Source organism: Melospiza georgiana, chromosome 1, assembly GCF_028018845.1.
Source record: "Melospiza georgiana isolate bMelGeo1 chromosome 1, bMelGeo1.pri, whole genome shotgun sequence".
NCBI lineage: Eukaryota > Metazoa > Chordata > Aves > Passeriformes > Passerellidae > Melospiza > Melospiza georgiana.
Window position 1 is genome coordinate 151855477 of NC_080430.1, and position 24954 is coordinate 151880430.

Below are 24954 nucleotides of genomic sequence, written 5' to 3' on the forward strand. Positions count from 1 at the left end.
GAGCTTTCCAGTGCAAACACTGACCAAGCTTGACCATTTTGCGGCTTGATAAGATGTGACAAGCTCACAGCCCAGTGCAATAACACTTCAGGCTACACAGCTGGGACTCAAGGATACTTAAATTCTGTTCCTCATTTCCATGGATCCCAGCTAGGTATGCATCTCCAGTGATAATATTCCTAACTCCTTGGTATCTCTAGCCCATTAAGAGGTAAGTTTAATACAATTTTTCAAAGCTTTGACCTTTGAGCGGTGCAATTTATTATATGTGCTGCCACTGGGCACAAAGATGAGTCTAAGTGTGGTTTTCCAGTCAGTAACCAAGGATTTCCATTCACTCCTCTGTTAAATGAAGCCATTAAGAGAAATGTAACTCACTAGTTTATGCTGCTGCTAGCAAGGGAAAATTGCTTTTTAATCTCTGACCCCTCAAAATGAAATTGTACCCTGGAAAGAGATTCTGTTAAACAAATGAATTAGAAAAACAAAAGACAGTCTGTGATTTCCTTCTGCCATCTCTGAGTCATCACAGATCAGACTTGTTCAGAGCTTTCAAAGAGAAAATGCTTGCCTTTGAAATACTGAATGCAGGCCACCACAATCAGTGTAAGCGATATTCTTAAAATAAGAATATTCTTGACTTGGAACAGCCCCAGAGCTGCATTCCACCAAGGCGAACAGTCAGTAAAATCTCTGTCCTACCTACTCATGTTCTCACCAGAGAAAACAGATTGATCACCAATGGCTCACCACTAAACTTGCTCCCAAGTCTTTCATATCACACCAAAAGACAGAATAGTTTGGGTCAGGTGGAACCTTAAAGATCATCAAGTTCCGACCCCCTGCCATGGGCAGGGACACCTTCCACCATCCCAGGTTGCTCCAAGCCCCATCCTTGGACAATTCCAGGGATGGAGCAGCCACAGCTTCTCTGGGCAACCTGTGCCAGGGCCTCACCACCCTCACAGGGAAGAATTTCTTCCTAATATCCAATCTAAACATGCAATCTGTCAGTTCAAAGCCACTCCCCATTGTCTTATCACTCTGCCCTTGTAAAAGTTCCTCTCCAGATTTGTTGTATCCCCCTCCAGGTACCTCAAAGGCCTCAATAAGTTTATGCTGGAGTCCTCTCTTCTCCAGGCTGAACAATCACAATTCTCTCAGCTTTCCTCACAGCAAAGCTGCTCCATCCCTCAAATCATGTTCATAGCCTCCTTTGGATTCTTTCCCTTCTCCACTCATGCCCCTTCCTCTTCCTTCTTGAATGGTTTGTGTTTAATAAAAAAATGAGCCCATGGTGGACAGTTTTTATTTTTTTTTCTCCCAAAAATTTCACAGTTGGTGTTTTATAATAAAGGGAAAAAAAAAAAAAAAAACAAAACAAATTAAGGTACAACCTGGACCAGGCATCTCCCCCTTTTAGATGGTACAAATGAAGAGATGATCTGCTGTGATTAAAAATGGCCTGAAAGATTTTACCTTTACACACAGGAACACACGACATCCAAAAGCTCTAAACAACCCCTTTCTTAATAAATATTTGATCACACAGATCCATTATTTACAGAAAACAAAGAGAGTTTTAAATAAATGTTGTGGCTCAGACCTTGCTGAGGTTAAGTTGCTGGATTCTCACAGTTCATTTATCACACGGACTGGCGCTGACTCGAACACCACTTCCCACGGAAAGCAGCTGTTTTGTAAATGGCTGCATTAAAATACAGTAAAAAAGCAGGCAAAGGCAGAAGCTGCTTCAAAACAAAGCACTCTACAATCTGAAAACTCAGCCTGCTGTTTACAGGGAGCCAGTGAGCAAGGAAAAAAGGAGGCAGAAGTTTTATTCCAACCAACTGCTGCTGGTGAAGGGTCTGGAGCACCAGTTTAATTGATGCCTTGTGAAGGCTCACCTAGAGCAGAGACTGGACAGAGCTAAAGAATAAAGTAGGGATTTATTAGGAGGCCTCAATGGATCCACCTTGGGCAGCACAAGAGCCCAGGAGGGCTATACCCAAGATGAACCCAAAATGGTCCCAAAATGCACAACCAGTCATGGGGTCTCACACTTTTGAAGATCATCTCCTCCTCTTCACTGTGGATATGCTCTAAGACCTTGCCTTTTGCTGCCACTAAATAATTTTAACCTTAGTTTTATAATTAAGAGCCAACTGGCACCATTATTGCATCCTGACCTGTTCAGGAGTCATGTAGCAACTGCAAAGTCATGAGGGACCAGCATGGTTGGATTCTCTTGATGCAAATTGAGGCCATTTCCCCTTAACTTGTCACTTCTCACCTGGGAGAAGAGACCGACCCCCACCTGGCTACACCTTCCTTTCAGGGAGCTGTAGGGATTTATTGGGAGGGATTTATTAAAAGGCCTCAACAGATCCACCTTTGGCAGCACAAGAGCCCAGCGAGGGCTACACCCAAGAGAACTCAAAATGGTCACAAAATGCACAACCAGTCACGGGGTCGCTCACTTTTATAAGTTCTGGTCCATTTGCATGTTGGAGTTAATTGTCCAGTTACCGCTCCAGCCCATGAAGTCCCATCCTTTTTGGTTTTCTGTCTTCATTCTGCCATTGTTTATGTTCTTGGGCCTGAAATTTGGATCAGTTGTCCTTGGTCCCCAGCTAGAGCAGGAATTGTTTTGTCTCCCTATTCTGTTAAGAGGGCTTGCTATCCCCTAATATGAAACTCAGAAATATACACTAAAGCAGCACAGAATCTGAAAAATATAAAAGCTAAAACCTGAGGCATCAAGATGAGGAGCAGCTGAGGGAGTTCAGCCTGGAGAAAAGGAGGCTCAGGGAGAACCTTCTTACTCTCTACAGCTCCCTAAAAGTGTAGCCAGGTGGGGGTCAGTCTCTTCTCCCAGGTACAAAGTGACAGGTTAAGGGGAAATGGCCTCAATTTGCACCAAGATAATCCAACCACACTGGTCCCCCATGACTTTGCAGTTGCTGTGTGACTGCTGAACAGGTCAGGATGCAATAATGGTGCCAGTTGGCTCTTAATTATAAAACTAAGGTTAAAATTATTTAGTGGCAGCAAAAGACAAGGTCTTAGATCATATCTGCAGTGAAGAGGAGGAGATCTTCATTATCACATTATTTATAAGCAACAAGTGCTTTGAGAGGCTACCATGCCAAAAAATTTCAATGACTCTGAGAAGGTGATTTTTGAAACTCAAATTTTCTTTTGTTGTTTAAACACCAATGAGTAATTTGAGTGAAAGTTGAAGACAGTCCCTTATCAGTGGTCCCCAGGCAATAAGATTTCTGCAAATATCACAGATTTCTGAAGCTTTTTTTTCCTCAGAGCTCCAGCCTTCAAAGTGTGTACCCATGCAAGCCAGACCCGGGAATTGTTCCATTACTGGAAAAAACCTCATTGTTCTTAGACTACACAAGTGGGTCACTGAACTGTTGTTTGCCTTTCAATGCCAGGGAATCCAAATTAGCTTGACTTCCACAGAGGATATAGGGAAGGAAAGCAACCAGCATGAATCAGAGCAACACAAGCAGCTCTTCCAAAACAAATTAGCTTCAGCAGTCAGCACACAGAGTCCTTCAGTCAGTGAGGCCAAGCTGAGCTTAGGCCAAACTTTGCATGGAAAAAAACCAGAGCAACTGGTTTAATGTGCACCCATGGAGTTTGTGTTGGTTTCTTCTCCTTCCTCTCAATCCACCTGCACAAAGCTCTGAGCAAAGTGAGGAAAGTAAAAGTGCTCATCTCCACACAACCACCCCTTTGGTGTGATGTCCAGCCCACCTAAACTAACCTCAGGGGCAGGTTGGGTGTCTAGATATTCCCTTTTTCCCAATAAAGAGACATTTGGATTGATTTTCCATGGAATATTTGTAGTATAATTGATATAATCTAAATTTAATGGAGAGAACAAGCTTTTCCTAAGAGGCAGCCAGCAGACCTCCCTATGTCAGATATCTCCTGTGGGATGAGACAAGATGTGCTGAAAGCAATTCCTCCTCATGTATCATGGAAGAGAGGTTTAGACACCTAAACACCCATCACCACCAAACACAGTCATATCTTGTCCAATAAATCCCTCTCTTCCAAAGAGCAGTTTGACCCAAGTTAAAATCAGTGTTTTGAGATGGGTGGGATGAATCATTTTCTCTGGGGGCAGGGAAAAGGAAATTTCAAGAGGCAAATCTGGGCTGTTGGTATTAATGGCAGGTTTAATGGTATTAATCATTCCTGCTCAAGGCCCAAGAGAAATGAGACCCACACTAAAAACAAAGACATGGAAGCAGGACCAGTGCAGGTGAGAATTTCTACTGGCTTCTCCCAGCCACATTTGTCTGCCTCTCAGTCATTTTTCAAACTCTTATTTTCCAGTCAAAGTAGGATAAAAAAATCAAAATTGTCACATTTCTGTGACCAGCAGGGTTTTCATATGGAAAAAAGGCTTCCTTTTTGTATCAAAACTCAACTCCTATTGCTTTCATCTGCATTTTGACCCTGTGTGTTCCCACAGATAATGCACTGAGGCAGCTTAACTGTAATTTGTAGTAAAAAATAGTTTAGGCAGAAACAATTATTTTCCAATTATAATTTAAAATGAAAGAAAAAGAAAATCTGCTTTTATATAAGTATTCCAAAGCTCTGACAGCTCCCACTAATCTTTTAGAGTTTAGATGGGGCACATGAGAATTCACTCAAAGTAATAAAACACTGCTGTTAGCACACACATCTCAAGAGGAAGGAGCACCTTACCAAATTTAAAATGCAGACAAAGGAGCTCCTTGTGAAGATATTTACTTCTTTTTTAAACATTTCTAGCATTTCAGGGAAACTAAATGTCTTATTTTCTAGCAGCTAAGTAAAAACAATTTACTGGTTCTTTGTTATGTTAATGTGTAGGTTGGGACTGGTTCTCCAAGTTGTATTGTTGAAGTGACTGCATGGGTTACATGCAAATATTATGCTAAATAACCAGCCACTGAATCATTATTCCTGACAGAAATCTCTCCATTAAGTTCTACAGAAGGTCTTAAACTCAAATGTTTCAGTGGTGTTGACATTTCTGATTTCTCAATTTATGCATGCATTTGTTCGTAGACTAATAAAAACACTACACTGACTAATAAAAATACTGCATGCACACACACACACGTTTATATACATATAAACAGTAATAAATAACAAATGTTTGTAAGCCAGCCTGCATTTACAGGATAATCACACTGTAACATAAGTAACAAGCAAACACACTCATGAATTAGCAGTTTAACATGAGAAGAAAAACTGCCCAGTAAGATTTAAGAAACAGTTTGTGCCTTTGGTCCCTGAGCAGCACAGATGGAATTTGGAGCATGGAAAACTCTGGCAGGTCCCTTAAAAGCATCTCACCCACTGGGCCATATGGCTGATGGCTCTCCCAAACCCATCCCAGATATTTCCTAATCATCCAAAACCAGGCAAAACACCAGGAAGGACGGTCTGCACTCACACTGCATTATCCAAATGTCTGCGAGGGGCACCAGCCTTCCTCCCTGCAGCATCCCTGAGGGCTGTGGCACCAGGGCCCTTCCTGGCCCACCATGGGGACCGTGTCCCTTTGGGTATAAGATGAGCAGATTTTGTGGCACACAACACATGAGGCAACTTGACCAGCCCCAGGCCAGCAGTGGAAGTTACAAAAATGTCACCTCATTTTCTGTTCATGGTGACACAGAGGGAGCTGGGTTTATGTTGGAACCCTGGTTGCTGCAAATTTTAGACTTTCTGTGCTGACAGGCACTGACCTCCAAGAGAACACGCATTTAAACTGGGGCTGTGGAGAAGGCTTCCAAAATCGAATGATAGAACTGAGATTATGGGTGTGGAGTTTGAGTAGAAGTGTAATATCTCATGGTGGAAAACTTAGAATTTAAAGTTTTATAATGCAGTAATACATATATAAAGCAAGATGGAGGTTTTAGGGAGGAGGCTGGTCCTTCTTCACCTTCTTCTCCATGGGTTTGGGTGGTTTTGTGCAATTGGATTAAAAAATCCTCATTTCGAGCCAGGGGTGGTTGGTTATTGGGTTAAAAATAAAAATAATTTAGGTGTCATTTCTTAATTAGAAATTTATCCTTAAAAGGCCTTGTAGAAAGAGAGATGGGTCTCAATTTTCAGTTTGTTATAGTGCTGTAGAACTCAGGGTTTGTGAGACTGCAACTTAAATAAGAACTAATAAACATCTGAGTCTGAACAAGAAATATTGTCTCACTCATTTAATCCCAACCCTGGCAAAAAAGAAGCAAGGACTCTGCAGGTTTATACACATTTTTCTGGTGATCCACATCCAGTAGGGCACAGGACAGTTCCCTGTGCTCCACAGGAGATCTGGATTGCACATTTCCTTTAGCAGCCAAAGTTTCTTAAGTGATATTTGTCATTATGGGCTTGTTTCAAGTGCAAGAGAGACTCTGTTTTCTCATGTACACCAATCAGTTCATATTTATGCCCCTGGCAGGGGTTGCCTCGCTAAAACTGGCTTTATCTTTTTCCTGATGAACATATCTGAGGAAAAAGGGCCTCCTGTCTGGGCAGGCTATTTCAGCAGCTCCTGCTGGCTGAAGAAAGCAGAGCCTTTAGACTGTGCTGCATTCATTTTCTGCCTGACTCCTCTTTGACCTTCTTAGCCAAAGTCATCATTAACTCATTTGCAGCTTTGCAATCAGCTCTACAGTCAGGTCAAGTATTAGATCCATTCCAGTTTCATTTTAGACTTCATGTAACAAGTTATTTTCAAAGTGAATGCAGGATTACATGCAGGGCGACGCGCATTATCTTAAATATATATACATTAAAAACCAACATGGAGCCAGAGACAGCGCTTATTTTCTGCAATACCAAAGTTCTACAAAACTCACCCTTATTACCCTAAATTGGGACAATGTGTTTCACCAGAAAATGAGCTGTAGATAATTTTAAAATCACGTCACTCTACTGCATCAGAGTAGAATGCCTGTGAGCTTTTCTCCTTTGGTCTGAAAGCGACCTCAGCTAAATTTTGTCAAAACTCCAAACACATGGAAATCACCAACTTATGCTTGAGGAAAAAAGAAAACTAGCAGGTTTTTCTTCTGTCAGTCAGAATGCAATTGATAACAATTTTTTGATTGTTCATCCCCCCCACCCCCCTTCATCCCCCTAGAAAGTACTAACTATAACCATCAAAGAGTTCTTTCTGGGCAAGCTGTTTTCAAAAAGATTAATGTTTGTGTGTGTATGTTTATGTTTTATTCTTGATCCAATGAAGGAAAAAAAAACAATTCACAAAAAATTCCCTCAAATTGCTTTTGAAAAGTGCTGAACACCACCACCACAGCCATTATTCACCAACCACATCGTGTTGTTTGACAACTCAACTTGTTTTCTTAAAGTACTGTTGCCTGATTATAGGGAAACACACCAAACAGAAGCACATATGCACTTAAATGATGTGCTTTTTATGGTGCCTTTCCAAGAACAACAGTAGCTAATTGTTGACTTTCCTACTGGCAAATGTCTGTTTAATATGCAGATTTCTTAATGACTACTCTAAAGCAAATTGGCTGTGCTATGGTAATCTAATCATATATATATATCTATATTTATTTATAAAAAAAGGTTTAGAATACTTAGAATATGCTTTATAATCTTTCCAGGTAGCATAAATCCATGTGCCCAGTGGTTCACAGCTGCCAGGTGTTTTGTTTATTGTAAATACTATCACTGAAAGCATTTGTAGGGGTTTTTTTAGCCCCACTTACTTGGTGCTGACTTGCTTTTGCCAACTGCTCATTGGCTGATTCTACATTGGAAGAAGAGGCCTCAATGTTGGCTTCAATGCTATCTGCAAATTAAAAGAAGACAATTACAGGGTAATTGAACCAAATTACAAAACAAAAAAAAAATACAAATGACAAATTAAATCAAAAAAATAAAGATTTTACACCAATAGCAATTCAGCAATTTACTCATGGCCATAAAGAGAGGAGCAGCCTCTTGTTTGCTGTATTTCTGCAGGCAAGTAGGACCAACACCCATTTTGACGAACATCCAACCCATCAGTCAGAGGCAGGATGACTGACAGCTCTCCTCTGATGGGATGGAGGTTGCCTCTCATCCCATTCCTTCTGAAATCAATGGGAAGAGTGACAGGGAATCCAACAGAAAGTAGCTCAAGACTCACAAATTTACTGGATTAAATTACAGAAGGATCATGGCAGTTGAAATCATCTCATTATTAGAGCTCAGGGATAAAATTCATGTGGGTCCATGTGGGTTATTGACCATGCCCAGGTGTCTGTTCTTGATCAAATCATCTCAGACAATGTCACAGAGAGTAAATCCACGATGTGCAATTCCTCCCACTCTGCAGGAGTGGATCAGATTAAACAAACAACAAGCCAAATTTCTGGATCACATTTCCAAGCTGCAGTGGAGGTCTGTAAAATGGCTCAGATTGAGAAAAATTGCTGGAATCTACAATTAAGGGAGAAGAATCTCACCCTACATTGCAACGTTTGGCACTGGGGGAAGCCTGGATGAACCAGAGGGAATCAAAATGAGACTGGAAAAGAAAGATTATCAGCTACCCATCACAACTGGCAGGTCCCCAATTCCATCAAAATCAAATATTGACTCCTGACACCTATGATATAAAACCTGCAAAAAAGGTTTTGTTTTTTCAGCAGAAATCTTGGAAATCTCTACCCTCAAGAAATGTGCAACCAATAATTTCTGCTCACAGTGGAAGAGGATGTGCCCTTGGTCTGTTTCTTGATCAAATGGGTGGTTTTGAACACAAAATAAACCACAGAGTGCATGAACTCGATCAGGAGAACTCAGCCTCAGGTAGAAATTGGAGAACAAAGTTCCAGGGATTTCTCTAATCCTTAATAAAATCAACTGAAATTCTTCAATTAATAGTATAAGGAGTTGGATTAAGACATGCCACAAAAGATTAAAGCAATTTATTCTTTAAGGTTCTAAAGGAAAGAAAAGGAATTAATCTTGCCACTTTTGTGGTGGACAAAGAAATGAGGGCTTTCAGATAATTTGTGGAAAGTGCTTGCATTCACATTTTTGCCATTTTTAAATGAAACAGTGTTAAAGTCCGTTAAGGTAATTATGCACTTAAAATAAAATCCATTTTTAGAAAAGCAAAGAAAAGGAAAAAAAACCCACAAACAAAAGAGAAAAAGAGCAAAACCCCAAGTGCCTAATCAATGTAACAGAATTTGGTCATGTATAAAGTTCCTTGGGATCTTAGTGCAGACACCCTTCACTGCTCAACATCTCTTAAAGGCTGATTGGCCTCAGAAAATGAATCATTTAGGCAGAGAGGAGCTACAGAGGAGAAATGTATTAAATATATCCTTCAAAAACAAGAGTAATCTGTCTGCACATCTCCTGGGGAAGGAGGAAATCATAGAAGCAGCTTAATTTAGCTCCCTTAAAAGGCCCCCCAGAGGAACCCAACACTTTGCTCTGCTTGCAGGGAGGCCTGAGGAGATTTGCCTTTGTTAGATAAAATTAAACACTATGCACACCCCCTTAGTGCTGCCTAGAATGGGAGAACCACACGTTGGGCAGAGCTTTTGAGAACATCATCTCTGTTTTTCCCAGGTAAGAAGGATGTGCTCCATGTCCTGGGTGAGTTGATGGCAAGTCACAGAGGGAGCCTGGACCCTGGTGGAATTATTTCTGCTCACTCCTTCTGCCAGTGGTGGAATACCAGCCTTGGAATAAGTAAAGCTCCCATTTAAATCCTATTTTTTGAAGCAACTTGTAATCCTGAGGCACAGGGGAAAAACTAAGACAAACAAAAAACCCCACCAAACCAGCTCTAAAACTCTACAATAATGAGACATAAATATGTAAAGCAATTTAAGCAGATATTTCTGCTGATTAACACAGGGAAGCGAGGAGAGGAAAGAGAATTTGGCTGAAATCACAGAGAAATAAGCAATAATTCAATGATGTTAATAAGTCAATGATGAATATGTCACTGATAGATATTTCAGTGAATCTTTGCTGAAGAAGTGATGGTTCACAGCCTCACCTTGGCCACTTTCAGGCTCCTTCACAAAGTACCTCACTTGGGACGGAGAAAAAAGGATGGCTGGGTCCTCAGCAGGCTGAAAAAAACCTGCTGGAGGGATCTGCCTTTTCCTTTCCCTTTGGCATGAAGGGACAGTGAGTTTGTTCCCAAACAGATGAGATAATCCAGCCCTGGGTCCAGAATTTCTCAAAGAAAGTGAATCCCACAACAGCTTTCTGCCTTCAGACTCTGGTGACAAATTTATTTTACAATTTGAGAACAAAAATCCAAAGGGGATGCAGTCGACATTTTGATAAACTCAGGGATAGGGCTGCACCAAAGCAGATGGTGTTTGTAACCAAACACATCAGAGAATTAGGAAAATATTTGTAATTTTTCATCTAAAACACAGTCTTGCAATAGCAGTAGTGAAAGTGACAGAGCTAGCCAGGCCTTAGATTCAGTTTTTCATGATTTTATGACACATTTATCACACAGAGATGGAAATAATGATGACCACAAGAGGGATCTTTCAATTCCAGCTATTTATCTGTGTCCTGAGATCAAGCCCTTCTGATGACCATTTCTTATATGGGAAATTACTGGATTGACACTGGCTGGAGTGGGGGTGATGCCCTAATCTTTCAAGGAATCACTCACATGGCCTGGATTTTTACAGCAGCAACAATGGATTGGTTTCACAAGGCAGAATTTCAGCTAAATCACTTTAAAGACAGGAAAGTGAGAGCTCATGAATAAGAATTTTTAAATGCTCCCACTTGGCAGTAACCAAAATGGGCCCCTTCAGGTTTTCATAGTATGCTTTTATTTTTAGCACTTTAATAAGCTTAACCCTCTTTTATGGCTACAACTTCTGGCTAAAAATAATCAATATAGCACACTGAGAGGCACAATAAAAAGAAGAAGAAAAAATTTAAAAAAGGAGTATTTTGGTAATGCATAGAGGTTTCTTTCCTAATTAAAAGCCAAGTTTGGAGGGAAATTGCTTTCAGCATGAAAATGAATTTTGCCCATTTGAATTGCCATGTACTTGGAAAGTTTTAAGTGTCATTCCACGAACAAAAGGCCCTCAGGCTTAGTGAAGACAGAACTGTGGCTGTTAAAGGGAAGGAAAACCATGACAATTCTTCCAGAGCAAAGTTTAAAATGGCTCAGGGTTAGTAATTTGCAAACTTCAATGTAAACATCGAGTTGTAAATTCTGCACACGAGAGGATTTATAAAATAAATGTGCTCGTATGTTAAATTCAGGCTAAATGGGTCACACTGGCTTAGATTGGTGCAAGAAAATACAATTTTCAGCACTGTGAGTCATCAGGAGCTGTGGTTATTGCTTCCAAAAAAAGGCAGATAGAACTTACCTTCCCATCTGATTTTAGCAGAGCTCTAATTCTGCCACACAACAAATCACAGCCCTGAGAGGAAGGACTGAGGCACTGAACAACCACCCAGCACCATTTTCCAGGCAGGCCTGGAAAGAGTATTTAAAGTACCCTAAAATGTCACAACCAGCTCTTACTGTTAGTTTTTTTTTTTCAGCCAACAGCCCAAACCCCTTGGTCTGAATGAATAAAAGTGGCTACAGGGCAATGGCCAAACACCAGCATAAATTCACAGCACTTTTTCTCCTGAATGATTTATACTGTCCTTGAAATGCATCTTGGAAATGTCAAATATCTGCTGCATATGGATGTGCTGAAAAATGGTACTGCCCTGCCAGGGGTTTGCCATGCCTGCCAGGATACATCTCCCAGAGATTTAAATTTAAAACATTTTCCTGTTGGAAAACAACACATCCTGTAAGAGAATGAGGCACCTCCTATCACCTGCTCGATGCTAAATGGCAGAGTGAAGAAATATTTTCAGTCTGGCATCTGCAAAGCAATTTATGTTCTTTCTTACAGAGAAAAGTGGCCTCAAATTCCTGATGTTTGCCACAGAAGAAGGGTGAGCACGTGAGCAGTGTCCTGAGGGTGCAGGTCCTGGACCCAGTGATCACTGCACACTCTCAGTCACCCATCCAAGGGCTCCTCAATTCCCACAGGATGCTCTGACATGGCCTGGGATAATCAATCCTTTAAACCCACAAAATTAGCACATTTGAGGCTATAATATCACAACAACACCCCTGATTAATGTTTTTTCCCTATTTCTTTCCTTTGCTGATTAAAAAAAGTTATTTCAACATGAGGGATTTTTTGTGAAGTAATTTAGGGGTGCGTCAGATTTTTTTTTATTCCCCAAATAATCTTTGAAAGTAATTTATAGGGCAAAACAGCTCAAATAGCTTTGAAAGGGAAATTCCAGAGAGTTGCCTGTAGCACACCCTTTCTTTTCACAGAATCAGAGAATCATGGGCTGGTTTGAATTGGAAGGAGCCTGAAAATCATCTTGTTGCAACCCCCTGCCACGGGCAGGGACATCTTTCACTATTCCAGGTTTCTTCAAGCCCTGTCCAACCTGGCCTTGAACTCTTCCAGGGATGGGGAGTCCATAACTTCTCTTGGCAACCTTTCCCTTGTGATTTACACTCAATACAATTTTTTTTTTTTAATTCCGTAAGACATCCATGTTTAAAAAAACCCTAAAATATATTTTTTTAAATTTACAATAAAAAAGAAGTCAAGACCAATTTTTTTTTTTCCAATCCAGCTTGTGAATTGAAAGTTTGAATAAATCCCTTCATTTCATTTGTGTGCAGCATTTTTCAGAAGTCTGTTTTTGTCTATAATTAACACAAAACTCACTTTCCATCCCACAGCTGAGTTACCAAGTCCTGTTGCTGATTAAAGTAGTTTCACTCTGAGTTTGTCACCAGAATAATAAGGTTGGTAGGGGTGTGGATTCATAGAAATAAATATATTTTATATCTGCTTGCTGTCTTGGAAAGATCATATATTTTACCTACCAAGTAAGGTCACTGATATTTACAACTCGCTTGACCTCTTTTGCTTTACATGGCTCGTTTGATTTACTTAAACTGCTCAAGCCACGTTTCCCAAACAGTCTGGCAGAGAATTGCACCTCCCAGCAGAAATAAACCACCCACCTGAGCATCTTCTGCCTTTCTGACATTTACTGCTCAATTGCAGCATTATTAGAAACTGAGACCATGGCAGTTCTAACTTCACCAAAAAACTGCTTTGGATAAATTGATGTGAGAAGGATCCTACGGGTGGCAATAAACCTTGTGGAAGGAAGAGCTTTGCTTCTTGTACAAAATTAGCTGGCTCATTAACTGTAATTATACCAGCCCAATCACATTATGAGGGTCAAACACAGAAATAAACACAGCAGACAGATCTTCAGGCGTTAGAAAATTTGCAAGTGTAGAGTTGCCCATCACTCTTCTCCTTGTAAACCAGCATGGGCTGCCTTAGCAGCACCGCCAGCACAAGAGCTGAGTGTAAGAATCCCCATGCAAAGGAGGACACAAAAATCACACTCACAGATAGCAACAGGAGGAGAGAAGCACAAAAGCTCACGCAATTTTTGTGTTGCTTGTAATCTCCAGTAAAATTAGTTGGTCGGAGATCATAGTAGCCCACACATGGCTCCAAAAACTTTGTTACAGCAGAGGTCACCCACCAGTGCCTCACAGGAGACTGAGGGTGTCCAGCCCTGTCCAGAGAGCTTCAGTGAAGGCCCCCACTGCTGCAGTCCAGGTAAACAGGGCAAAGTGAGTGGGATAGAACACACCATGGAATCACAGAATGATTTGGCTTAGAAGATACCTTAGAGATCATCTCGTTCTAACCCTCTGCCATGGGACACCTTCCACTAGACCAGGTTGGTCAGAGACCCATCCAACCTGGCCTGGAGAACCTGCAGGGGTGTGGGGCAGCCACGGCTTCTCTGGGCAACCTGTGCCAGCAACCCACTGACCATGTCCTTCAAATTGTCACTGTGCCAGTGACCCACTGACCACGTCCTTCAAATTGTCACTCTGTGCCAGTGACCCACTGACCACGTCCTTCAAATTGTCACTCTGTGCCAGTGACCCACTGACCACGTCCTTCAAATTGTTGCCTACAAGGTAATTAAGGATAATAACACCATAAGGATAATAAAACCATTCAATTTCAGCAGCTGAGGTGGTTTGCAATCAGGCTTTGTTACACTTAGCAGAAACACAGCTGATGACAGGGAATAAACTGAAGGTGGACAAAGAGGTGGGAAGTGGAATAGATTCAGGAACACCCCAGTGTACCCTTCCTTCATGGGCTCTGCTCTGTACTGACACTTTACTCTGGGTCTCACCAAGTGGCTGAAAGCAACGCAGCTAAGAGAAGATTTACCAATCCATCAGGAACCAATAAGAACACAAATGTACATTTACCATAAATGTACATTTAACATTCTCGTAACAGCTTCCTCTGAGATCACTAGGGATCTCAACCAAATGAGAGACTTTTCAGGCCACATTCAACTGATCAGAGATATTAAAGCTGTTAAATTCAGGTATCTGGGGTTCTCGAGATGTGTTCATTTTCTGCAGATGTCACAACTGAGGCACATAACTCGGGAGGGCTTAGTTAAGGATCCAGTTGAATGATTTCCCAGCTCAGTTTGCAGTCTGACAAGAGACTCCTGGCTGTGCCATCCAGGCAGTCAGACTGGAGGAGGACGTGCTGATGGGCCCTCTTGACAGTGTTTACATGTCGAACCAGCTTTCAGGCCAGAAAGGCCTGATTGGACTTGATTTCACAGGAAAAAAATATTAAAAAATTAAAAAGAAAAGCAAACCCCAAACTGAAAAATTCTCCCTGCATTTCAAAGCTTACAAAATAAGCAACCCATTTGCATTCATGCAAATACCTTTTCCTTTGAAGGAAGTGCATTGCCATTGTTATCATCACTAGGTAATAAGTGACAATGTGGCACTTCAGTGAATGGCAGCATCACTCAAGGGCTGAACTCATGGACCCATCAAGAAGCTCCTCCTGACCAAAGAAAAGCAACAGCTGCCATGTTTTTACTTCTTTTTCCAGGTCTCTGGGCTCCAGCCTGACAGATACCAGGCAGAGATGTTTGTTAAGTGAAGGACCATCGACTTTAGATCATGTTAAGAATATTTTTCACCCAGTTATTTTTAGATATAAAAAGTCCGGACTTCAAGATTGAAATGAAGTGAAAGCCAGGTAACACCAACATCTAAGTCTGGATAAGTATTGGTCTAAAAACAAAGTCTGAGGAAATCTTAAGCTTGACACAGTAGGACATTGATCTGTTCTGAGGAGGCCACCAAGTTAATTAGAGAGATGGAGCACCTCTCCTAAGAGGAAAGGCTGAGACAATTGAAACTGTTCAAACTGGAAAAGAGAAGGGTTTTACCAATCTAATTGTGGCCTTCAAATACCTGAAAGGAGCCTGCAAGAAAGATGGAGAGAGATTATTTACAAGAGCCTGGAGTTACAGGACAAGAGGGAATAGATTAAAACTGAAATAGAGTAGGTTTAGCAGGAAGAAATTCTTCCTTGTGAGGGTGGGGAGGCCCTGGCACAGGTTTCCCAGAGAAGCTGTGGTTTCCCAAAAAAGCCCCATCCCTGGAATTGTCCAAGGCCAGGCTGGATGTGGCTCAGAGCAACCTGGGATAGTGGAAGATGTCCCTGCCTATGGCAGGGGTTGGAAGTGGTCGATCTTTAAGGTCCCTTCCAACCCAAATTCTCCTATGATTCCATGGTTCTTTCAGTCAGTGAGATTTGCTGTGCAATATAGATTTGTGTACATTCATTTTGGACAAAGAGGTAAATTCCTCTAAGAAGTGGTAAATTCCATCCTGTGTTGCTGTTCTTGTGATATTAAAATAGGTGGTGACTGTGTGAGCTTGGGATCTTTTCCCATTTTAGGGAAGGATACAGATACACAAAGCTTGGTTCCAAAACTGCTCAAGAGTCAGAAATGTGATGCTTTTAAAAGTGTGAAATGTTTTCAGAAAAATGTGGGTCTTTCCTTGTGGTTTTGTGAAATGCAATGGAGCTGTAAACAGGGATAGAAGTGGTGGAAATTGAATTGAAGCAGTTTTGATAAGAGGTGTAGGTTTTGAGTGTTATTTTGGCATAACTATTAAGGTTCCATACACAGGTGGCATGGAAAAACAGCCTTTCTAAAACACAGATAATTTCCTTTTGCCATGGGCGAAAAAGAAAAAAAAGAGCATTAACTCCTATTCAGGTCAACTTTCTTCTCACTTACAAGACAAACAGAAGCCTACAAATTGGACAAATATGCACTTGCTTTCATCAGCTTCCAATACAAATATTGGCTGCTGTGTTGTTGACACTTTCTTCAGAGGAAGTGAGGATTTAAGGATTCTCTTCTCCCTAACAGCAGACACAAAACTGATTCCATGGAAGTCTGCATACACATCCCAGTGCCACCAATCAAAGTACAAGCTCACAAATATAAAATAGAGATGCTAAGTGGGAAATACTGGGAATATTTCAGACTTTTGGGGAACTTACAGCTCAGCTGAGTGGCCATCTAGGAGCATGGAAAGGAGTGATTGTTGCTGTTGCAACCACCTCCAACAGAATTTACTTCTTACAGTTCCAAGCCTAGAATCCTTGGATGCTTTAGCTTTAGAATCCTACTGCTACCATGACAGTAAAATTTATTGGAGATGAACCTCTGCTGGTCATCTGGAGATCTTGCCATTTGTACATCAGATCCCCAAAGCTGTCCTCAATGCATGCCAGAACCTTCTGGAATATTTATGCCCTGCTGTGCTGTCCTTCCAGTTGATACTGGGGTGGCTGAAATGCGCCATGAGGACCAGAATCTGAAAAGGTGAGGCTGTTCCTGTCTGTCTGCAGAGGGGCTCATCCATTCTGCCTGTCCTCCTTTTTATCCTGACCCATAAAATTTCCATCAGCTTCTCATCCATCCCCAGGGAGCACCCCATGCACTCCAGCTGCTCTCTCTACAAAGGGCAACTCTTCCTCCTCATTTTCCTACCCCGCCCTTCCTAAAAGAGCCTTCATCCCTCCAAGGCAACACTTCATCAAGGGGCCAACCCACCACATCTCCATGATCTCAACGAAACTGTAGCCCTGCAACTTCACACCTCAGGTTTATTCCTGACACTTTGTGCATTTAGCACCTCAGAGTGCTCAGCTCCTGCAGAGGATTTGGGATTTTTGTCCATGATGGTGGTGCCTGGTAGGCACTTCCCTGCCCACACCTCATTTTGGTGGCTTTGGGAATTTTTCCTGCCACACCACCCCATGTCCTTTTTCCAGCAATCCTGTCCTCTGCTCCCACAGGACTGCTGGTCACACCCTCCCTCTCCCACCATTACTAAAATTCTCCTTATGTGCTGGATCCCATTTCTCCAGCTGAAAATCCCCACGCAGGGTCCCATTGAACTCCAACCATGTCACCAACACCAATTCTACAGCCAGTTATGGTTTTCTCCTATTGGTGTCCTCCTCCTTGCCCTCTTTGCCCTCACCAGCAGCCCAATGTGATGAAGCAGCGCTGGGATGTTTTTGCCAAGAGCTCCTACAGGATTCTGTTGGGGAAATTCTGCTGATTCCCACCTAACCCAGGCCATTGGCTTGTTTTGGTTTCAAAGGTTTGGGCTCACTGATATGGCGATTTATAATTAAATATTTGTATCAAAGAGATGCCATGACCAGGAACTTGGGCACAGAGTTTGTTTGCAGAAGACACAAAATAAGAGAGATATCCTCTCCCAAGTCTGATTCTCTTTCTTCCTTGCATGACAGAAATTGCTCTCCCAGTGTTATCAGAGTGTTCATTAAGGAAATGGCCCACATGCCAAAAAAAAACTTCTTTTCGATTTTTGTAAGAAGCAAGAGATACTCTGCCTGTGCCATGCACAGACCAGACACACTCTTCCCCACAATTCTCCCCAGCTCAGGTGAACCAAAGAGGGATTTTCTCTGGGAGTATTTTGCTCATCTCATCTCATATTCCCTGGTTTTGTATTTTCCCTGAGTTTCCTAGACAAGCACACACAGAGCTTTCATTCCATGCATGCCAGAGGAATGGACTAAAAAAAATGAAACAAGTGCCAAGAGAGCTGTCTCTTGTCATCGTGGAATTTTCACTGTGGGGGTTTCAGCATCTCTTGCCTCCTGATTCTTTATCTCCCTTACTTTTGTGCAACATGAATGTCACAAGATAAACGGTGGGACCCTCCAGCAATTGCTTGGGAAGATACCTTGATTGCCTGTCAGGATTCAAAGATAGTCCTTAAAAAAACTGTTAAAAATCTGCTGAAGTGTAAGAGAGGAACAACAAAAAAACTCACAAAAACCTTATGCTGGCTCAAAGACAAAATGTCCTACTTAGTCTAACAGCCTCTCACAGGGAAGTTAATACTGGGATGGCTTCTATGCATGGGTAAAGTCTTAAAGTAATAAATATTGCCTGAAGAAAAGGAGTTGTGAGGATCTTGGAGCTAGCTGATGTATGTTGTCATGTCCCTCAAGGCATTAGCATCTGATGTGCTTTTAGAGATGAATCAGGCTCCAAAGTTATCCATGCAAAAAAATAAGCTTTCAAAACAGCATCAAGAGAAAAAAAAAAAAAAAAAACAAAAGAAAAGAAGAAGAAAAAAAGAAAATATACAAAAACTCTGATTTTAAATATAATTTTGATTTTTTTTCTTTTTGCTGCCCCTGTGAACCTGAGTGGTGTTTCTCAGAGGGGTGTAGATCACTCATTTTAGTGTAAAAGGAAGTATCTTATGGTAATGGAAATTTGCAGAGATATGAACCAGTAAAAAAATCCAGAGTGGTTAACAAGCAGCAGAGAAGAATTTCTGCTCTTAAAATCTGCATATGGCTGTCTCAGGACTTGCTTCTGCTCCCAGGAGCACCACTGAGAATTCCAGCTGAGCCTTTAGGTGAGAAATATCCCCATAAATCCTGCTGCTCTGGAGTTTAGGTCCCTCAACCAGCCTTTAGGACAATTAGCTCCCAATTTTGGAAGTGGACAATTGTTTCAGAAGTACCACATATTATTATCGGGCATATAAAAAACAAGAGATAGAGAAAAAAATAGTCTGCTTTTTCTTCACATCAGCAGAAAAGAGCAGTGACTAAAGTCAGAGAGAAATGATCTAAAGTGCATTTTCTCTTTGTTAACAAGAACTGGTGGCTCCCAGTGATGGGCTGGGAGTGAAGATAAAGATAGGACTAGGAGTGACTCTCATCTCCTAAAGATAGGACTAGGAGTGACTCTCATCTCTTTTCCCAGTTTTCTCCACCCAATTTTTTCCTAGTCTTTGGTAGCTGCAGAATAAGAGGAGATCAACTAATGGGCAGAAACTTCAGACTTTATATGGGTACATCTTGAGGCTTCTCTAAATTTAATTAGACACACCCTGCTATGTGGAATGAAAATTCTATTTGGAAACAAAAAAGCTCCTTAATTTTCCCTAATTTCATCAATAATCATCATAATAATTGCCACTACTATTGTTTTTTTTTATTACAGTTCCAGGTAGAAAGGAAGAATTGGATCCCTTTCCCGTTAATGTTATACACTCTCCAGCTTCCTTTTTTGCAGTCAAAAGGGAATGGATTCATCTCCCTGTGAATTCTATTTTATGCTAAATATACCAGCAAACTGTCCATAACATAAGAACCTTATTGCACAGGGCAGCTTGTCAGATCCAGACATCTCTGGATGTACAAAATGCTCAAAACACAGGGAAAATGAACAAAGGGCTGCTCGTGAGGGACAAGATCATGTTGGAATGGTGGAAGAGGGTAATAAAGCCCATAATTTTCATGTGACACCTACCTATTGTGTCTCCTTGCTCGTGCACCATGGAGGCCAGGTCTTTGATGATCTGGTTCACATCCAACATGTCACTCTGGAAAGACAGAAATCCCAATTACCATTACCCAGGAATGGGGGATATCCAAGTACAAAAGGCACGTTCCACAGTCCAGATTGGCAAAGAAAAACACAAACCCTGAATTCTTCAGTGGTGTAGAAGTAAAAGGGGAAGTTACAATGCTCCCATAGTAAAAAATTCCCTTATGGAATTAGATCCATGGTTTGCTGGATCTAAGTCAGGCAGCTGACTCCAGCTTTGTGAGAGGAGCAAGTGGAATGATCACATTTTATGCTTGCTTTTCAGAGTCGTGGAGGACTAAGGAAAAACAACAGTGGCAAACCCTTCCCTTTCTACAAAAGTTATTGGTGATGCAGGCCATTCCTCTCAGATTGTTTTCTCCTACACAAAAAGAGGCCATCTCTCAGCACAGCATCCATCTGATGCTATTCATAAACTGATGGATACAATCAAAAACTCCCTGAATTTGAAATTACCTTATTGGTAGGGCAATAAGGAAAGAGGTGCTTGATGAACTGATTCATTTATATGTTTTCAAGTAGTTAAAAAAAAAAAAAAAAAAGTAACTGCATTCAGCTCTGAAATTTTCTCTGTGAAAACACAGCAAATTACTCATGGGTTTGTTTCCTTCATTTCTGAACACTTACCATATAAAAGAGCAAATGGGAGCATATGTTGACATCATATGACACTGAGTATTGTAAAAAGAATTAGTTTAGCAATAATAGGCATAATAATATAGACGCTGCTAAATGCACTACCAGTAAGGCAGCACTACCAGAGCAGAAAAAAAGACTCTAAAAAAGGATGTTTATTTTTTTTTCAGCCTTACTAGTCAGAGAATCATAGAAACATTGAAATGGGCAGGAACCTTTGGAAATTATTTTGCCCAAAAGCCATTTTCAGAGCAGACAACTAAAGTAGGGTGATCAGGGCATGGCTTGTGTGTCCCCAAGAATGGAGATTCCACAGACTGTCTGGCAAACTGTGAGTCCATGGAACCCTGAGAGTTGTTTGAGCGTGGCTGGATGACAGGCACCCACACAATCTGCTCTACCACTCCCCTGTTGCAGACATTTTTTCATAGAAATCCTTTCTTTGGGATTTGTGCATCTTCTGGGAAGCAGAGGCCCCAGAAGAGAATGTAAACAATGATTATCAGCTGCTGTGAAATGCAATAGGTGCACCTGTGATTGGTTCATGTTCCATGTGTACAATTAAGGGCCAATCACAAGACCAGCTTGGGGGCAGATTCTCTGTTATTCATTCTTTCTATTCTATTCTTAGCTTAGCAGCTCGGCAACTTCTCTCTTTATTCCTATTAGTATAGTAATAATGTATTATATATCATATATCAATAAATCCAGCCTTCTGATCATCAAACAAGATTCTCCTCCTTCTCTCACCTGAAGACCTCACCAGGTCGCTGTAATACTCCCCTCTGTGAGTAAACAGAGGGCTGAAAATATAATGAAGGGTTCATAAATTAAGGGCCAGGATACCTCACCCTCCTAATATCATCATGGGCAAAACAGACAGATATTAATGGAATTTATTACTAACAAAATCAGAGCAGGATAATGAGAAGTTTCAGAACTGCCTGGACACAATCTCTTTTGCTTTATTATGATTTCTCACAGCTTTTGCTCTGGGATTTTTTCGCAGCCTGTGCTCTGGGATGGCTGGAGCAGGGAGCTGGGACCAGATGGCCCCACTGTGATCCCTTCCAGCCTGTCCCAGTCTGGGATTCCACGTTCATCCCAAAAGATCCAACTGCCTCCACCATGTTTTTTAAAGAACTCCATTTCCCCACTAACAAATTCAGAAAATGGTGCAAAATGAATCCATGTCCTCCTACTGAAGTTTGCTATGAGAATATAACTGGCAAAACACTTCAACACATAATGCAATAGAACTGCATCAATTTAAAATGAGGTCTGGGAGTCCCACTGTGAGTGCTAGAATAGACCAAATTGTTGAATAACTGAAGATGGAGGAAAAGCAAAAGATTGCAAAAGCTGTGAGAAATCATAATAAAGCAAAAAAACACTCCCCCAAAAAAGACTGGGTAATGCACCACAAAATGTGCTTCTTTCCTTCATTTGTCAAGCATAATGAAGCTTTAATTATGGATGGTATTATTCCTAACTTGTAAATACTGCAGAATATTTTGCAAAACAATGAAGTTTAAGTAATTTGAGATTGTACTTGCACAGTGTGTTAGTAAATCATTACTGGGAAATGAGGAAAAATTAGTGGTGATTTTTTTTTTTTTGTGTAGGGAAGTTTTCTGAGCTTTTTGTAAAAATATTTTAAGGGAGAAAGTTAAAGTTTAGCAAAATATGAAGAGCTGAGAATTAACTTGAATGTCTTGCTCTGCTCTTGTTTAATGACTTTGCAAAAGATGATTAAGGAAAATAAAAACAAAAAAAAAATAATAATAGTAAAAAAGCCCAGAATGCTAATTATTCTCTCTTGGCTAAATTGTCACTGACATAATATTTTGTGTCTGTTCCTTGTAATATAAACACAATCCTTGCTACACTTCAATCTGCTTTATTTTGTTGGGCTTCTTTTTCAGCACTTTAATTGAAGGTGGCTTAAAACTCACAAATTTGTTTTTGTAAGTACATTTGCCTAGACAGGGTTCATTGCAATATATTGAATTACACATGCCCCCACCCTCCCCAAGCTTTTCCATTGGAATAAAACAGATGATACATTGAATTCTTAGAAGGTCCTTCCCAGCTAATTTAGCCATGAGGATTTGGGCTGTGTGTGTGATCTGATCCCCAGATATTGTATGAAGTAGATAAGAATGAGGAAGAAAATTCAACATTGTGTGCAAGTGGTGCTGGTTCAGCTTTGCCATTTGTATTCAGGTACTTGAAACCAAACCATCTGCAGCTGCAGAGTACAGATCCTTTCCATAATGTTGCAATAACACTTAAAATTACTGTTTAGCAAATATGCATCAGTGAGAGCCAGCACTGAGTTGTGAGGAAGGAAAAACTGCACTTGAGGAAAACCAAACAGGGGTGAGTTATAAAGCACAGAGCACAAAAACAACCTGACCTGAAGCAAGAAATCTGCTGAATAATTTAACCTGGCAATGTGAAGTCTCAAAGTCCTTGATATATGTAAGGAAAACAAAGGAAGAAATAGAAGAAGGAAAAATACCCAGAAATAAAGACCTTCCATAATGGAATATACCTTGGAGCTACTCTCCTGCTCCTTCTTGCCAGGTCTGCTCCATCCCTCTGAACTTGCCAGGCATCAGAGTTTGTTAGGAAAATCAGATTGCCTTTGGTTCCCCATGTTTGCACACACTTTGCAGAATTCACAATGAAATACAGCTCCTCATAAATCTCTGACTCCACAGAACCCAGGAGTGCAGCAGCCACCACCATTCCCAAAATTCTGTCTCCCTGCCAGCTAACTAGGCTGGGGCTCCCTGGGTATTAATTAACAGCACTCTTTCCTGGCTGGCAACAATTCATTCACTATATTCTGCAGCAAGAGGGAGACAGATTTAAACTGTTCCAGATAAATCCTCTTTTCTTTTCTTTTTTTTTCCCTCCCCAAAAAGGAGAAATCCATTCTTCAGATTAGTAGCCAGGATTTAATATCACTCATTCTGGAACAAAAAGCATTAAACTAGTCAACAATAAAATGAAATGGCAGCAGCTAAAGATGGCCAGAAAAGCAGAGAAGTGATAGAGGAGAAAAGCAGAGATGCAAAAGAATGAGGCCCTTAAGTTCCAGAGGATTAACTCTCACTAGGGAAAATTAGTTTGGGAAGTTCTTAACAGAAAGTAGTAGGTTAAAATGGCAGGACTATTTGAGTCACTTAACCTGACTCAGTAAGTGAATAATGTCACTGCATAGTACTGAGATTTTGGGAAAAAAAATTAAATTACCAAACCTGACACAAAAATGGTTGGAAATTTGATTTTGCAGATAAACCAGAAATTTCAATTTCCCATTTTTTTTATTTAACAAGAAAAAGATTATAATATTTTTGAAATTAATTTGCGAGCAAGTCAGGTTATAAAATCCAGACATTGTCACCAATGTGGGAACAATAAATCCCAGCAGCCCATTTCCCCACAGAATGAGCATTGCTGAAGTATTTCCAATACAGAAAATAAGCAAACCTCTCCTCTCTTTCACTCTCATGCTTTGTGGGGTGAAGATTTATTCACACTGAAGACTTCCAACATTACCCTGTGCTGAAGGTTGCAATGCAAGATGTTTTCCATTACCATCTGTATGGCAGATTATCTTTGTCAAGTGGGCAGTTTGCCTTATCTCTCTCTTTGAGTGACCACATTCACACCTTCCTGGGGAGGGGACATCAGCTGATAACAGACTATTGAATGTCACTGCATGGCTGATAAGAACTAGAACATCCCATTGCGAGATGCCCCGCCCAGAGGGAGGAGCCAAGCATTGCTACCCAGATATAATCCAGAGGTTTTGAGACACCAGCGCGGTTTTCTCCACTGGATTCACCACAGGAACAGCAGCTGCCTCTTCTTCCACTGGATCTTCAGAGGAAGAATACATCCTTCTCTACAGGACCCCCTGTTCCAACAGAACCACCCCTGACACTGCAGGAGGGCTGCAGCCACATTTCCCATTGGACTGGTACCAACAGCCTGACCCACAGGGTGTCAGGTTGGGTTCTGACTCTGTCAGTGTTTTTCTAGTGTACTGCATTGTTTATTTTATCCCTTTTTTTTTTCCTTTTCCCTATTAAAGAACTGTTATTTCCTGTTCCCATATTTTTGCCTGAGAGCCCCTTAATTTAAAATTTATAGCAATTTGGAGGCGTGGGGAGGGTTTACATTCTCCATCTCAGGGGAAGCTCCTGCCTTCCTCAGCAGACTCCTGTCTTTCTAAACCAAGACACCCTGCCCTTAATGATATCCTGAGGACATTGTTGTATTCCAGATATGGGAATGGTGTTAAATAAACCAGAGAGAACACGTTCTCCTCAGAAGGACACAGAACAAATCTGTGTAGTCAATAATTCCTCTCTCACATGGAGACAG

The 24954-nt window shown here is 41.1% G+C and overlaps 1 protein-coding gene across 4 annotated transcripts in view; it reads right to left on the minus strand.

Annotated features, from left to right (window-relative positions):
- TSNARE1 (t-SNARE domain containing 1) overlaps positions 1–24954 on the minus strand; it is a 469627-nt gene that overhangs the window by 164411 nt on the left and 280262 nt on the right. For all 4 annotated transcript variants that reach the window (XM_058029909.1, XM_058029926.1, XM_058029901.1 and 1 more), the window contains exons 11-12: positions 19840–19912; positions 7767–7849 (exon numbers count right to left, since the gene is read on the minus strand). In XM_058029909.1, the coding sequence (XP_057885892.1) occupies positions 7767–7849; positions 19840–19912 (156 nt within the window). The remainder of the gene's footprint in view (positions 1–7766; positions 7850–19839; positions 19913–24954) is intronic.